General features: G+C 36.1%; 1 protein-coding gene across 1 annotated transcript; it reads right to left on the reverse strand.

The window, feature by feature from the left end:
- Positions 1-5,348: 5,348 nt before the first annotated feature.
- Positions 5,349-5,924, reverse strand: LOC111904829 (alpha-amylase). The gene has a single exon (XM_023900543.1). The coding sequence runs from the start codon at positions 5,922-5,924 to the stop codon at positions 5,349-5,351; it is 576 nt and encodes a 191-aa protein (XP_023756311.1).
- Between the last annotated feature and the right edge of the window lie 10,549 nt (positions 5,925-16,473).

The following is a 16,473-nucleotide window of genomic DNA, read 5'->3' on the forward strand; positions in this document are numbered from 1 at the left end:
CCGTCTACACTCCATAAAGGAGGAAGTGACCCCCCCTAAGACAACACCCGATTACAACTGAAACTAGGACAACCTTAGCAAAACAAAGAGCGAAAGGGGCCGCTCTTGAAACGAGTAAAATGGCCAAACACCTTGTACGCCATTTCGGCATAGGAGAATCACCACACTACCGCCCTAGGTTTATGTTGTATTGAACCGCAACTAGTAGTAGTAAGCCAAGAGAGGTACGCCCTCCAAGAACCCATGTAATATGAATCCAATCAAGTTATAGATGGCTATACAATATCCCGATAAAACATAACATGCGATATTCTACTCTCAATCGTAAATACATAATAGGGATGTAGGTCGAAACAAAGAAAAATGTATAACAAAACATGTGATTTATATGCATACATGCATAAGTTCATATCTACTATCAAAGATAAGATATGACTAGAAATAACCATAGCTACTCACGAACATGTATCCCATCATGCAACAGAAACATGTCTTTCCATGGAAACAACCAGCTAGCTGGCGAAGCACTGGTCCTACGAATAGATTCCACCACTTCCCAAACCACTATAACGGTTGTCGTGGCAGTTGTCATGGCACACCTCAACACCAATAATACATACAAAAATGGGAGCAGTGTTGGTAATTTCAACCGCATTAACAACCAAGGAAACCAACGAAGGACAACTCGCCAATACACCCTAAAACGTAAGCCTATGAGCAAGATACAAAAGTTTGGGAAAGAAGAAGGAGGTAGTTCAACTCAGAGGCTTACCAAAAAGGCAACAAGCGGGAGTAGTCCCTACCCTTACTAACACTACTCCTCCCACATTGAGAAAACCATATCTTGGAAACTCTCCACACTGCAACAAGTGTAAATACCATCACCGGGGAGCCTGCCGGGATTTTCGTTGTAGAAGGTGCAACAAGATAGGGCATACCTCCTGTTATTGTAGGGCCCTGGCCCCATGCGTCACTTCGACCGTCAACCCAGAAGTAAGTCCAGTATGTCACAAATGCGGTGCAACAAGACATTTCAAGAGAGATTGTCTAACAGAGATGAATGACGGAGGATTTGACAACTAGACAGGAGGAGGCGACAAGGAACCCTACCGAGATTTTTAGTACGTTCCCACGATAAACTTTATACCTTGAATTTTCAAAAAAAGGTTTTGTCAATTAAAAACATAATCAAAAACTATTACCTCATTCGAGCAAATCCTATAAATTACAAAGAAACTAGAGATCCTTGTGAATTGTCACACCCCCAAACCAAGGATGGCAGAAATGTCCGGGGGTGGAGGACTTCATGTATAGTATCACAACAACGAGTATAATAGTGCTCAAAGTAAAAACAACCAACATAAATATAATTGAAAAAGTTACACCATAGTATGAGCTTACATGTTTCTAAATCAATTACATTATGTTGACAAAAATGAAATGTTTGATGCCTTAGCGCCCCATCCTCAAAAGCCACTGATTTCCTATTTTACTGATTTCCTGATAATATAAGTAGTTTTGAAAGAGTGCCAACAATTAAGTTGGTGAGTTCATAAGAGTTTTATGTGATAGAGATGTCATTTTCCTTGTAAAAGCAAGCGAATATGATTCCAAAAAATCCATTATTTTCGTTATAAAAATGGGTAATGAAAGTTCCTATGTTATGCAATAATGTACCCTAGAAAGACCCATAGATTCCCTCTATAATCACCCAGTGTATATAAGTTATACAAAATTTAAGTTAAATAAACCGTCAAATATAATGGGTCTGCCCTAAATCCACAACCAAACAAGGAACAGGAAGTAAGGCGGACCCACCAATTCTAAGTCGATCGCGACTAAATTCTTATATAACTCTAACATATACACTTAGCAATTATAGCCAAAAACTAACAAATTCTAGATGAATTGTAGTTTTAATATCATAAAACCATCTTGTGTAAACCTGGTACTTTGTATTTGTACCCCGTTAATGAAAATCCCGGTACTTTGTAATGTACCCCTTTTTGTATAAACCCAGTACTTTGTATTTGTACCCTGTTAATGAAATCCTGGTACTTTGTAATGTACCCCTTTTTGTATAAACCTGGTACTTTGTATTTGTACCCCGTTAATGAAAATCCCGGTACTTTGTAATGTACCACTTTTTGTATAAACTCGGTACTTTGTATTTGTACCCCGTTAATGAAAATCTTTGGTAATGAGTTTGAAATGTAAATGAAGCATAAACTATACCTATTATAGTTTATCAAAGTGTTTGTATTGTATATGCAATCTAACTATACCTATTATAGTTTAGCTTAATTGTTTGTGATGTATAATAGACTCAACCATACTTATTATAATTTATTATAAATATTTGTAGTGGTAGTACTTCTTTATATATGCTTCATACCTTTAAACTAGGTAAATAATGAGTACGATCAGCAACATGTATTCAAATAAAACTATACACCTTGCTCAACAAGTTACAAGGTGTAAATATGATTGTTAACTATTTTATAGTCTTAACTTTTCTGTTCCTGCTATTGGAAAATTTATACAAAAATCATCCGAGGTTGAAATTTAGATCCATAAACTCTGAGGGATTAGAAAATGTGTCTATTTTATTAATAATCTTTATCATGATTTTTAGTGACCTTTAACTTATGTAAAAATGTCCGACTTCACAGATTGGTCCCTAGTGGTTTCTGAAATGATCGGCTGTTTTGTAAAATTCACCATAAATTGTACAAAAATCTTGTGAATATGTGAAAGTAGTAATTTTAAAGGTAAAAACCTGATCTATTTGCATCTAATACAGTTTTGAAAACTAAAAAGTTTAAGATGTTCAAAACAGTCCGTGAATGAACATTAACTTTTCTATTGAAAGCTGATGTTTGAGTTTAGTTAAGTTGTTGGTGTTTTAACTTGTGTTCTCCCCCTAAAACTTGATGAAAACATAAAAATGTGGGGGTATGAACTCACCTTGAGTGATTTTAGAAGATGGATGATGAAGAAAAGGAGTTTCCAGGTCAAGAACACTTGGGAGGTGCTTGAAGATTTGAAGATCCTATGAACAAATATGACGATATTTGTGTAAGGAATCCGTAATTCGAGTGCAAGGATGTAAGATAATCAAGTGTAGGATGAAGTTACTTACCAAAATAAGAGGAGAGTTCTCAAGAACAACCTTCAAATTTGATTTTACAGAGAGAAAGTGAGAGAGAGAAATGGGTTTGATTCTTGGTGAAAGTGTGAAGAAATGTGGGAGAAGAAGTAAAGATTTCCAGCCTTGATCACCCTCATATGCCAGAGAAAGTGGGTGAAAGGACAAATAATTGACTAAGTATGGAGAAATAGTGACTGAGTATGGCCCTAGAGTGGGTGTGGTGAGTTGCTTGTGTCATAACTCAAATGTAAAGCCAACACTCCACCTCAAAATCTCACCCACTAGATTTTATTCTTAAATAAAGATTTCCCTAAAAATGTGTTTAAATTATGAATATATAGTGTTTTATATGTCAAAATATGAGTTTAGGTGAAAGTCCCACGTAAAAATAATAAAAAACGGGCTTAAAACGGAGTTGTGGTCGAAAACCGGGTGAAAAATGAAAATTTACGAAGTCTGGCCGAAGTTTCGGTCCTTAGGGTGTTAGAACCGAAGACTGGTTCAGTTGATGTTTTAGAACCGAGAGGGAGAGGTTCAGTCCGAGCAGTCTCGCAGGCAAAGCCATCAGAAGAGGGATCGAAGGCGAATGGAGCGAGGCGAAGGCGAAGGGTAGTTCGGGTTCGGTCTTATGCGAGGTTCGGTTCTAATGAGAGGTTCGGCTCCTTAAGAGGGTTTTTTGCATAAACTTCCATTTTCAAGCGGTTTTTGACTAAATCAAGGGTCGGGATGCCCCGAGTGATTATAAAAAGTCGAGAGAGATTTGTGAGAGATTTCACATACTTGGAGAGATTTCGCATACTTAGAGAGATTTAGGAGAGATTTCACATACTTAGAGAGATTTGGGAGAGATTTCACATACTTAGAAAGATTTGGGAGAGATTTGTGGTAGCGAGAGATTGAGCGAGAGAGATCTGAGAGAGACTTCGTTTGAGACCTTTTTGGATGTTTAGCTTCGTTGTGCAAAGTGTGTAAACACCGTTAAGCCTCGTTATGATTGTTATATGTCCCTGAGGGTTACGGAATAATGTTTTATCGAATAGTTTCATCACTTACCCCGATTAGGGTTTAGAATTTCTGAACATACGAGCTTTCTAAGTGATAACTTCTTATTAAAATAGCGAGTTGTACAATAGTAACATATTGTAAACCCTAATACACAAGGGGTTTGACCAGTTGATTTTATTTAACTTTAACTTGACTGGAAATTGACGGTTGCCACATGAATGGACCAGGATGGTTCCATATAAACGTTAGGATCATATATGGTTAGGATTCCATAAACTAAGAGTGTGTGGTCCCGCCCTATTCTCTTTTCCCTGGTCTGAATGTTGATTAGGGCAGAACCACGCCGTCAAATTACCTTTATGAAATTCTAAGTATGTACGGTTAGGTCACACCCATCTATAATAGAAAAACCTAGCACTATTCAGATTACGAATTCCCTTGCTTTATATCAATGCTCCCGTATTTCTATAACACCCAGCAAGCAGGGACAAAGTAGACACAATAGTACAACAAAAACGAAACTAGTAGTGATAAGAACAAGAACATAGAACACCCTATCATTCCTAACAACCATAACTTTCCAATCGATGTAACACCTGTTATAATAAGGATTCCAGCATCATTTATTTGACACGGACTGGCTTGATTCTCACCCTACAAACTTCGAGCACTAAAAAGAGATTTCCGTCTTGTACAACCGAATAACAAAACTCTTCCAACCTGTAACGACATATCCCTAGCATCCAGACCTATGAGCTCCTATGTAAGAGATGCCACACTCATTCCTAGCCCCAATAATGATTTGAAAGCAAGAAACAAAAGACATCAAGGGAACCTGAAAGGCTTCCAACCTTCCCCTAAATATTCCTAGAATCCTTTTAGAAATCTCAACCACACTACTAGAAAAACAGCCTTTTACGACGCGCAATCAATGACACACGCTGATAGAGGACACGCATTTGAGCGTGCGCTAAAAGTTGATGTCAGTTTTCCAAAATATGAAGCATAGAGGGCACGCATTTTTGCGTGCCCTAAAATTAGTGTCTAATAAAAAAACGGAGGGCACCTTAAATAAAATGTGCGTCGTCTAACCATGTCGCTTTATAAATTTTAATGAAACGTGCGTTTCATCCGAGGGGGAAATGAAATCCAAAAATTAAAAAGCCCGCTTTGTTTCCACTGGCTGAAAACCCTAGCTCATCCCCGCCAAAAACTCCCTTTCTTCCGCCCACTTCATAAGTTCATTTCTATGGTTATCTTGATTGTAATATGGTTTTTCATCTTGCCCATGAGTTAACGAGCTCCATAGCTCTCCAACTGCAAAATCGGGAGATGTGTTGGTCATGTAGATCTTGGTGAAACTCAAGGAATACCCTTTTACGTAATCAAATTGCCACCCATCAAACCCTATTTCAATCTTGAGCCAGTTTATCCAATCACATAACTCCTTTTGGACTATAGGGTTTACATGATCGATGCCTGGGGAACCTGTAATGGGATCTCCCGTGTCGATATTTCCATTGCCAACGCAATAGTCGTAGTCTTTGCAAATCAAGGAAGATCCCCAATCAAGGCGTTTATCTGGAGTTCCACCCTCGAAGATATAGTATTTCCCGCTTCCATCTTGCTTTTCCCCTGTTGTGTGATTTATAACTATGTTTGCAACGGATTTGATTCCCTTGTTGTACACGGTAGTAGAAAGGGTAAAAAGCAAAATCCCATTTTTTTTGAAAACACTGTCTCGTTCTCTTTTGCCTTTGTTCTCCATATTTTTCCTGAACATTTCCATATCACCCAGTTCAAACACGATTTAGGTTTCAAATTCAACTAGAAGGATGGGAGAATTAACGATTGAATTTCACAATAATCCCTGGTCTATCTCTTCCAACTTTTCCCCGATTCCATCTTTATCACTCCTCACAAAAATCTCCATCGATCATTTTAGGTTTTCTCCACCGAGTAATCCTCTCGAAGATTCTATGTTAATATCGGCTTATCTGTTCACACGCCATGACTTGCCTCTGTTCTTCTCTACATATCTAAATAACGACATCTACAGGTACGATTTACTCCATTGCTAACTGGAATTCCTTCAACTTCTTTTGAATATACTCATTTTGCATCTCTATTATTTTTGATTTCATGGTTCTGTAAGTTAGGATTTGATTATGGTGCGAATTTTTCATGCTCAGGGAATATTCCAGATGTTATGTAGCTTAACTGTTATGCAAAGGTTTGTGTTCTTTTGTTCTTTCTCCTAATTTCCAAGTTCAATTGATTTCTTATTATATCTGAAGTCTCCAAACAACAGTCTAATTATAGAGTACATATCATTAAACTTTTTTAATGTTGTTTGTCAGGGAGACTATTCATTGCTGATACGAACAACAGTCTCATTAGATATTTGGATCTGAACAAAGAAGATGCATAAGTTGTTACACTTGAGCTAAAAGGAGTTCAGCCTCCTGTACCAAAATCAAGATCTCCAATTCGCCTTAGAAAACGAAATTCAGCTGACACACAAACAATTGTAGTTGATGGTGGCTGAAGGTTATTATTTCTCAAAGGTTCTCTCTCTCTCTCTCTCTCTCTCTCTCTGATAGGTGTTGTTTTTTGACTTAATAGTCACTATTGATGTACTATATATACAATTGAATTTCATTTCCTCATAAAGAAACTTACTTTATGTACTTGATAGAAAATTGAATTTATTGTGTAAGTGATGAAAAACACATCATTCATATGATTAGCTAAAATTGATCTTCACTAGATGAAAGTTTATAAGAGGAAAGTATTAAGTTGTCGACTGTAGTTGGCTATCTATCATTAGTAATAAATAAAGAACCACAAATGATATAAACTTTTCTTAGATAAGCTGTGAAAAGTCCTATGTGATTTACATTTACTTTTGGGTGGATCTAACATCAATGTCTCTGCTTCAGGTCCTGCCTTCTTGAGAGAGAAACATGGTGAATTCATGCTCAGAGAGCTTGTGGCTGGCTTGTAGGAACAGGTAAATTTTAAAAAAATTGAACTTTCACTATTTTGTTTTAAAAAAATTAACTATTTAATAATAATAATAATAATAATACAATTGATTGTGGTATGGTTTCCAGGTTTTTATTAGAAAAGTGACTGAGCTGCATGACAAGTACACGACTTATGTAAATGACTGCTTTATGAACCACACCCTATTTCATAAGGTTTGTACATTTGCAATATTAATTCACTGAATTATAACTTGTTATTTACTGTATTGACCACTAGTTTCTAGCCAAGTTATTATCTATTATCTTAGCTTATGGAGTTCTTGATGTGTAAATTGACCAGGTTGCCCCTACATTAGTACCCCTTCTTAAATTCTACTTTCATGAAGAAGTTCGAAAAGCAGTTGTTTCAAGTTTTTATTGTTTATTGTATATCCTATTCACAATCAACATTACAAATTTTAATAAAAAAAATACTTTTTTTAGCAATGCCTGAGCTTTTAAGGTATGCTAAATTAGATATAGAGAAAGGACTTGCACAGGGTCGTGATGGATCTTATATAATACAACTTTCTGACTATATAGTTCCAGCTTTACATAAGGTGATAATTATTTTATTATACTATAAATAAATTAATTCCATTTATATCCTTTCAACTACTTTATATCGACTGTTTTTAGTTTTTTACAAACTTTACTTGATCTTTTTCAGGAGCCTGATACAAAATTTTGTGCAAATATGTTGGATGCTTTGAAGGAATGTCCACAGGTTGGGTCAATAATCATTTTCTTTATTTTGTTTACACATTAGATTTATGTTTTTTCCAATTTTTGACATTTGTTTTTTTTTTCAGATTTCTGGACAAGTTTTAGATGAAAATCAAGTGAGAAGCATTGTTGATGAAATAAAACAGGTGATTACAGCAAGTTCAAGCAGGAAAAAAAAGAGCTGAAAGGACAAATGTTGAAGATTTTGATGCAGAAGAAAGAGAGCTTCTTAAAGAAGAAAAAGAGCAAGAAGAAGTCTTTGACCAAGTTTGTTAACTTTTCTTTTTTCCCAACAAATAACCATTTTTTTACTATTGACATGAATCTTATAAACCTTATCTGTTTGACTATTTTTTGTTAACAAGTTGGTGAAATTTTGGGAACTTTAGTGGAAACATTTAAAGTTTCCTTTTTACCTTTCTTTGATGAGTTATGATCTTAAATAATGCCCATGTGGGTAAGTATTGAGTATTCTAATCCAAATTTCATTTTTTATTTTCTTATTTTGATTATACATTTTTGTAAAGCAATTAGATTTATTATTTTTAATGTTTTGAAGGGCAAGGATAAGACAACAAAAGAGAGACGAATTGTTATTTGTATCTTTGATAACATGGCAGAGCAGCGTCGCGTAGAAGCTTTATAGTACATTACCTTGCATAGTACTTACCATAATTACCTTTTTAACCTTCAGATTTTTTTAAATATTTTTTTAATTACAAACCAGATATTATGATACATATATCCCTTTCCTTGTTGACACATGCAATGATGAGAATCCAGATATCTGACAGGTCAGAATTTGTTTATATAATTTCATATTTACGATTTTACACTTGTTAAGTTGTTGACTTTTTTTAGGCAACTGTATATGGACTTGGCGTGTGGGCAGAACATGGCGGCTCTGTAATTAAACCTCTTGTTGGAGGTAAATTAGACCTTGCAAATCCTTTCTCTTCCCATTCTATATTGACTTTTTATTGACTTGTTGACTTTTTTATTGATTTTTTCAGAGGTTCTTTCAAGGCTAAATTTTGTAATAAGACACCTAAATGCCCTCCAACATGATAATATAATGGCATATGATAATTCGGTTTTTATGCTTTAGGAAAAGTATGTTAGTTTCATCGCGACTCTATCAATTCAGCTCAGGTATTTCCGGTATTTGGGTACCCGTTGGTGGTGAACTCGGCTGTTTACAGGTTTACATGGGTGGGGTGTTTGAGTTTTAGTATGGTAATCCTCTTGGTTGATATGCTTAATGTCAATTTATTTAAAAAATAGTAAAATGATTTTTTCTTTTACTAAAAAAATTGAATACCCTCTTTTAGGTCTATAAGATTTTAGTTGTGAGATTTCTCGTCGATCCGACATGTCTTTTTTCATTGCAAGTGATTTAGGGACTATCAATTTATTGGTTTCATCATGGTATGAATTATATATAAAGTGGACATCTTGTGGCAAGATTATCCAAAAACATCAAAATCTAGCAGAGATTCTTCATGTGAACTTTATCTGCGTGTTTTCATGTCTGAAAATTGTGAAAGAAGGAATTTCTGGAGGTTTTTAGTGGATGATTGTATCCAAATCATGGATATGATTGATTGGGAAAGAAGCCATCCAGATAGCATTGAAGATGTGATTTTGGCTTAGGCAATCGATGTTGCAAGAAACCATTTTCTCTCTATATATTTCACCAAATTCTTTTCAATTTCACAAGACATCATGTTCCTTTGTGATGTCCATGAAGCACTCCAACTCAACAATAACATGGTATTAAAGATTAAAATTAAATGCAAGAAATAGCAATTTTACTTTCATTTCTTTGTTTATTACATTAAAATACTTGTTCAGGTGAATGCTCTATTATCTTCTTTAGAGATCGATAATCATGGGGGGTTCGTTAGGGAGCACATGCCTGGTAGATACGCAGAGCTGGATCAGTATTGCTGGGTTGATGAATTTTCCCAACAACACGGTGGGGACCCGAATGCTTGGGCTTTATCCTTTGAGCGACAACATGGTACTGGGGGTTAGGCTTTTAAATTACAGCATGTCAGTGAGCTCTTTCACATTAATAATTAAAATAATAGTTAAATGTTGACTTACTATTAATTCTTATGTTATTGATTTCAGGAGCAAACGCAGATGATGTCTGTGGACCGAATGGCAGGTGCAAACATTCCATCTTTGGCTGCTATGGAGCAGACCCGAATGCTAGCACACACTTTAGCTCAGAACACCAATCCAAAGTTTCAGGTTACTTTACGTACTTTGAATTAAAAAGGTTTTTTTCTAATTTTATTTTATAATCAGTATATTATTTATTTGGTTTGGAAAATAATATGCAGAACTGCAAGTTCCTTCAGTTTGTTTCAAAGATGAGTCATGGGGAATTGACTATTGAGGATAACCAGGTCAGGCCTGCAAGTGGGGACTAGGCAAATGAATATCAACAGCAATAAAATGCAGGCCCTTCCTCTACCTCTTGGGTAGATCAGTATGCACGTGAAGAGGCAAGTAAAACTTTTATCCTCTTAATCTTATCAACAGGTATCCAATAATCAATGTGTATGAATGTGTTCGACAAAAATATTTCATTTTCAACCAGTGCTTATGTGCTAGGGCAGCCTTCCAGGTCTTGTGGTATGCTTTGTGCTAATTAATTGTCACTCTGGATAAAAAAGGAAAGTAAATCTGATTTTTATAAGGTTTTGACTGATAATTCTTCTGGTTCTAATTTAACTTAGTCTAACATACACTTTTATAAATTTTGCATGAAAATATGATGAAATATATTATATAAATCTGATTTGCATGATTTTAATTATAAGATTATTCACTCAGATTACTGTCAAATAATGTTGTAATGAGGATGCACAATGTTCATTTGTTGTTGACAAAATATTAGAACTCACTTCTTCATCTGTCAAAGGCATTTTTGGAGAGATTGCTGCCTCTTTTTTTTTAATCTATGTTCCTAGACCTTTATGTGCTGCTGTTAATCATGCACCCCTTTCCTCTACAAACCAGTTCTCTTTTTCACATAATTGACAAGGAGCTGTTGTATCTATTCAAACTAGGGTTAGAGCAATGGTTGCAAGAGATGAGTTCAGAAGAAGAAAAAGAATCAAGACTACAACTATAGTTAAGGTACTACGGATGAATTATGTTTGTAAAGTATTTAAGAAAATGATTAGAAACAAAGGTGAATTTGTACAGATTAGTTAGCTACTTGTAGGTTGATCTTGAATAAGCAAAGGGGCAATGGATTGTATTTTTTGTATCTAATTCGTTTGTAAATTTTTGTTACAACTTCTATTGATTTGTTTTATCTTTCCATGGAACGATTATTTTTATGACATTAAATTTATGCAATGGATTTTACTTTTTGTATATGATATTTTATTTTCTATTATGAAACATTGGATACAAATTTAATTTGAAAATAAGTAAATATATAAATAATATATTTTTTTTAAGATTTAAAATTATGATACGCAAAAATGTGTGTCGTCTTCATTTATGACATGGCCTTTCTTGACAGGGGCTTTCTTGATACGCATTACGTGTCATTAACACGCGCGTCGTAAGGTTACGACACGCGAATGAGTGTCATCTTCCTTTATGACAGGGCCTTCCTTGATACGCATTGCGTGTCCTAAACGCGCGTCGTAAATGCGCATCGTCTATAGACAACGCGCAAAAGCGCATCGTCTCTCTTTATGACAGGGCCTTCCTTGACGCGCATTTGCGCATCGTCTGAGCCTTTTACGATGCGCAATGAGCGTCGTAAAAGGCTGTTTTTCTAGTAGTGCCATGTGCTAAGCGGAGTCAGAATCACCTCGACCCTTGGAACCATCTCGATAACCAAACCCCGATACCAATTAGAACGGCCACAAAAACATGATAGTGTCTAATTACAAGAATGATATAATAAATAAGGGAAACATCGGACCAAGTCTCTAACTATGGGAAGCACCTATCTGACACATAAGGAGGAAAGGAGAATTGCCCATAGCGCCACTGACTACTAATAAGTTAAACAACCCCATCCTCAAGGATCGATACTCCCTACCCCAAATCAGAGACTTGTTCAACCAGCAGCAAGGAACTGGCAGAGGCCGACCCATCTTTAGCTCGGAACACCACTGGAAGAGAACTTCGAAAGTAACCTAAGACTCATAAGGTCAAATACACCACACGCAACCTCAACTTTGGAAATAATGGTGCCAACTCTTAAGGCCCAAAAAACTCTAGTTCTAGAACACTAGGAGCACGATCCCTAGTAGACCATTCGAAAGTCCTCACCAGGATAGGCCTAGTAACCTACAGCCTTTGGTTACCATAAGAACTCAATTTTGAACATTTCACATTCCATGTACTCAACAATCATAAGTGTCTGACCACCGAATCTCTAGAAATTCTTCTTGACGAGATCAAGGTAAACAAGAACCCACACCTCGAAGAGAAGCATGTGTAGTAGACATTGGCAAAGCTTGGGATAACCACCTGCCTCTAATCAAATACTCACGTAACAAACGACTACCACTATAGCATAGGAGTTGCACCCTTTGAGTCCTTGTATGGCTGGAAGTACAAAGCGCCCCTCTGCTGGGTTGAGGTGGGAGACACCTAGCTGGCAAAAAGGGCAAATGCCAACAGCACACTCACTAGACTCGAGATTATTCAAGAAACAACGAAATCGGGTGCGATTAAAAGTCTCCCCTTGGAAAGGGATGATACGATTTGGAGAGAAAGGTAAACTAAATCCCTGATACATCGGACCATTTGAGATCCTTGCCCGGATCGGTCCGGTAGCCTACAAACTCCATCTACCCTCAGAACTCAGTAATGTACACCATGTATTCCATGTGTCGAACCTAAGAAAGTGTCTATCAGACAACACTCTCCCATTTCCACTAGAAGAGATTGAAGTAAGCGAGAACCTTCTATTCATTAAGCAGCCTATCGAGATTATGGATAGAGAAGTTAAGCGCATGAGACAAAGCCGCATCCCGATGGTGAAGGTTCGATGGAATGCTAAGCGTGGACCGGAAATCCACTTGGGAACATGAAAACCAGATGTAGCAGAGGTACCCTCACTTATTCTCGCGTTCATGATCCTACCTTTCAAAAGAATTTCGGGACGATGCTACAACTAGCATTTTTAGCTAAGAAATTTTGTTCTCATGTAAGCATCAACTATTGTAAGGCTTGTATCAACACATTAAAGTTACCTTATGATTCCTAATGTACCGTGTATCGTTATGATCCAAATCTCTCCCAAATCTCTCTATGTATCCCAAATCTCTCTCAACTTTTTATTTATAAGCATCCGTACCATCTCAATCCTTTCCTTTGTTGAAAACGGCTCAAAACCAAAGGAGAAAACCCAAAAGCACCCACTTGGTCTGGACCCTTTTGAGTCCAGAACATGTTGATTTCGGACCTCTTAAGTTGAACCGGAAGATTTCGCATACTTTGGACCCTGCTCACTTCGGAACACCTTCACTCCGGAAGGTGTCGCCCCAGAATCATTCTCTTAGGACCATCTCGCACGCCTCAGAATACTCCACCCCGGACAGTCTCGCACCTCGGAAGCCTCTGGTCCGCTCTGAAAGCTGCTGACCCATTCCAGAATGTAGTAAATGACTTCGAAATTTGCTCCTTTGACTCCCGAATCTATTGAACCCACTCTAGAACATATGATGAACATCGAAACTCACCAAGTGGCTCCAGAACTCACTATTTGGCTCCGGATTTTAGACCATTTCGGACCTTTTCTTCATTTTGAGCTATTTTAACGTCGGGAATCCCACCAAACTCGTATTTTTCATAACTTAGACCCCTTAAACCCTTATTTGATGCCAAATTTGAATATTTAAAACGTATTCTCATAAAATAACAATTAATATTCATAAAAGTATTATTTTAAATCATAAAGTGATAAGAGAGAGAGTTTGACGTTATGATTTGATGTAATCTCCCATTCCCAATAGATTCACGGATCCTCACAAATTATCCAACAAGCAAACATGATTAACTAGCAGTCCTCTAAGCACACTTCAAATCAACTTCATTTCCTTTATTTAAAAGAAGAACTCATTTTGCTACTTCTCACTCTCACCTCATTTCAATCTCTGGAGATTTCATATTTCCTCAAAATCCCTTCCTCACTCCATTTAACAACTAAATGAAACTCCTCTCAAGAACAAGTGGGTCCTTCTAAAAATCTTTATCATTAAAATGGTTCTTGGAAATTTGGTGAGCTATTTCGAAATATCCTAGTATTCCTACATGTTATTTTGTTAAAATCATTTCATTTACGCACCAGGTTCTATTTTAACCTCCTTAGGATAATCTAGGCTTCAAGGAGTTCAACAAGGGCATTCTAGTGCTTAGGTTCAAGATCTCTTCACTGCACTTTAAAAAATAAAAAACCCACAAGACCAACCCAAGGTGAGCTTCATACCCCTATCTTTTGAGTTTTCTTTGTTTTTGGGGGAGAATACAAGTCAAGGGTCTTGTAAATCTGAGTATATTTTCTTGATTATGCATGTATGTTATGATATACATGCTTAAAGTTATGAACTCCACATAATGGTTCAAGAACTCGAGATTCTTAGCAAGTCTCAAGGTTTTGAACTATATATATATATATATATATATATATATATATATATGTGTGTGTGTGTGTGTGTGTGTGTGTGCGTGTGTGTGTGTATATATATCACCCATTTATATGTTAGAAACAAAAACTAGTATGTTTATGGAATATTAACCATAAATTGTTACATCAAGAATCATAAGGTTTTGCTTCAAAAATTGTTTTAACAAAAGGTTAGACATAATATTAACGATTAAATCGGAATATTGTTCATATTTGGGGACCATTTTCAGCCACATATATAAGGACCATTTTGGAAAATGGAATAAAATTGAAGAATTATTGAACATCTCAATTTCAAAGGACCAAAAATGAAAATTTTGGATAAACAAGGTCCTTTGTTGAATATTTTCTCAATTATAATCCTAAGATGAGTATTTTAGAAGAAATGGGCTATTTATAATAATTCACAAAGTGTTGGGCCACTTATGACACCTTTTGACAAATATGAATCTTATTTGATAAATTTACAAAAAGAAGGGCCATTTTTACCAATATCGATAATATTGGATCAATTATTTTATAACTATGATTCAATGTGGATTATTTCTCAATAAACACAATAAAGCGATATGCCTAGTCAATGAGCTCAATTATTGTTATTTATAAAATAATGGATTTTCACCGGTTAGAACACCTATCTGTTGGTATTCTAGTCAAACGAGTCTCCTGAGTACCTAAATATATAAATATATTAGTGTATGTTTAAAGTCGTGTAAAGAGTTGTAACCAGAGTCTCCTGGAGGGAGAGTAGGAATTTGTGTATAGATCTATACGGGGTTGACACTGATGGATTTTGAGCATTCTAACACTTCCTAAGTGTACATGCAACCCTAATAAACCTTGGATCTATGTTTGTCTAAATACATGAAAATTTTGGTTTCCAAGGTTCATAATCCTATCTAGTATACATGGGAACTTTAATCCTAAAAGGATGGCTAGAATTACATACCTTGTAGTTGAATTTGATTCCTTGAAACCTTAAGAGCCTAGCACCCCAAGTGTGATGCCTCAAATGCTTCACACAACACCAAATGCTTTGTGTGATGCCTCAAATGCTTCACACAACACCAAATGCTTTTGGAATGACTTTAAAGAGAATGCACACACTCTAAAATTGACCTAGCCCTCACTTCTCTTTTTGTAGCCGATTTTGGTGGAGAAGATGATCCTTATATAGTGTGACACATCTACGGTCACACCACGTAAACCCTAATGTGTCGTGACTCTTCATTTCCATGACCCATGGGTTTGTAACTCCCATGGAGCACCTATGGGTTTAACCCAACTTGATAATCCATGGAGCCTTTTAGCCCACTATACAAGTTATGGATGATTTACATAATCAACCCATATATTTAATTAGTTATCTTTTGATCACTTAATTAATTGCAAATTAATTCTTGATCAATACTAATTAAATAATCCTATTAATATATTAGAACTTATAATATATTAATATACCACAAGTGTTATTTCTCTCATTTAGTCTATCCAAATGCATGATTCCATGCAACCCAAATGGACCATGCTCGGTCGGGTCAAGTACATACCAGAAATAGTTATGGACTTAGACACCTTATCCAACAGTCTCCCACTTGGATAAGTCTAATAACTATAACTGCAAGTGTGACTTCAGGAACCGATCATCAATCGTAGCTCTTTCAAGGTCTCTCGGAACTAAGAAGATGATGATACGCCATTTAAGATAAGTGATCATATAATCCTCTGTTCTAGATATCAGCCGGACAAATACATAAAACAATGTCTTACTTATTGTCCAGCAGTTTGTTTCCCGATTTCCGATTTGTTTGACATAGAATTAAATTGAACACATCAATTCGGTTCTGACTAGGCCCGGTACATAGGTCAAAACAAAATCATCGAGGGTA

Source organism: Lactuca sativa, chromosome 2, assembly GCF_002870075.4.
Source record: "Lactuca sativa cultivar Salinas chromosome 2, Lsat_Salinas_v11, whole genome shotgun sequence".
Lineage (NCBI taxonomy): Eukaryota > Viridiplantae > Streptophyta > Magnoliopsida > Asterales > Asteraceae > Lactuca > Lactuca sativa.

Excerpts from the sequence above, each read along its gene's own strand:
- LOC111904829 (XM_023900543.1), bottom strand. The coding sequence starts at position 5,924 with ATGGAGAACAAAGGCAAAAGAGAACGAGACAGTGTTTTCAAAAAAAAT.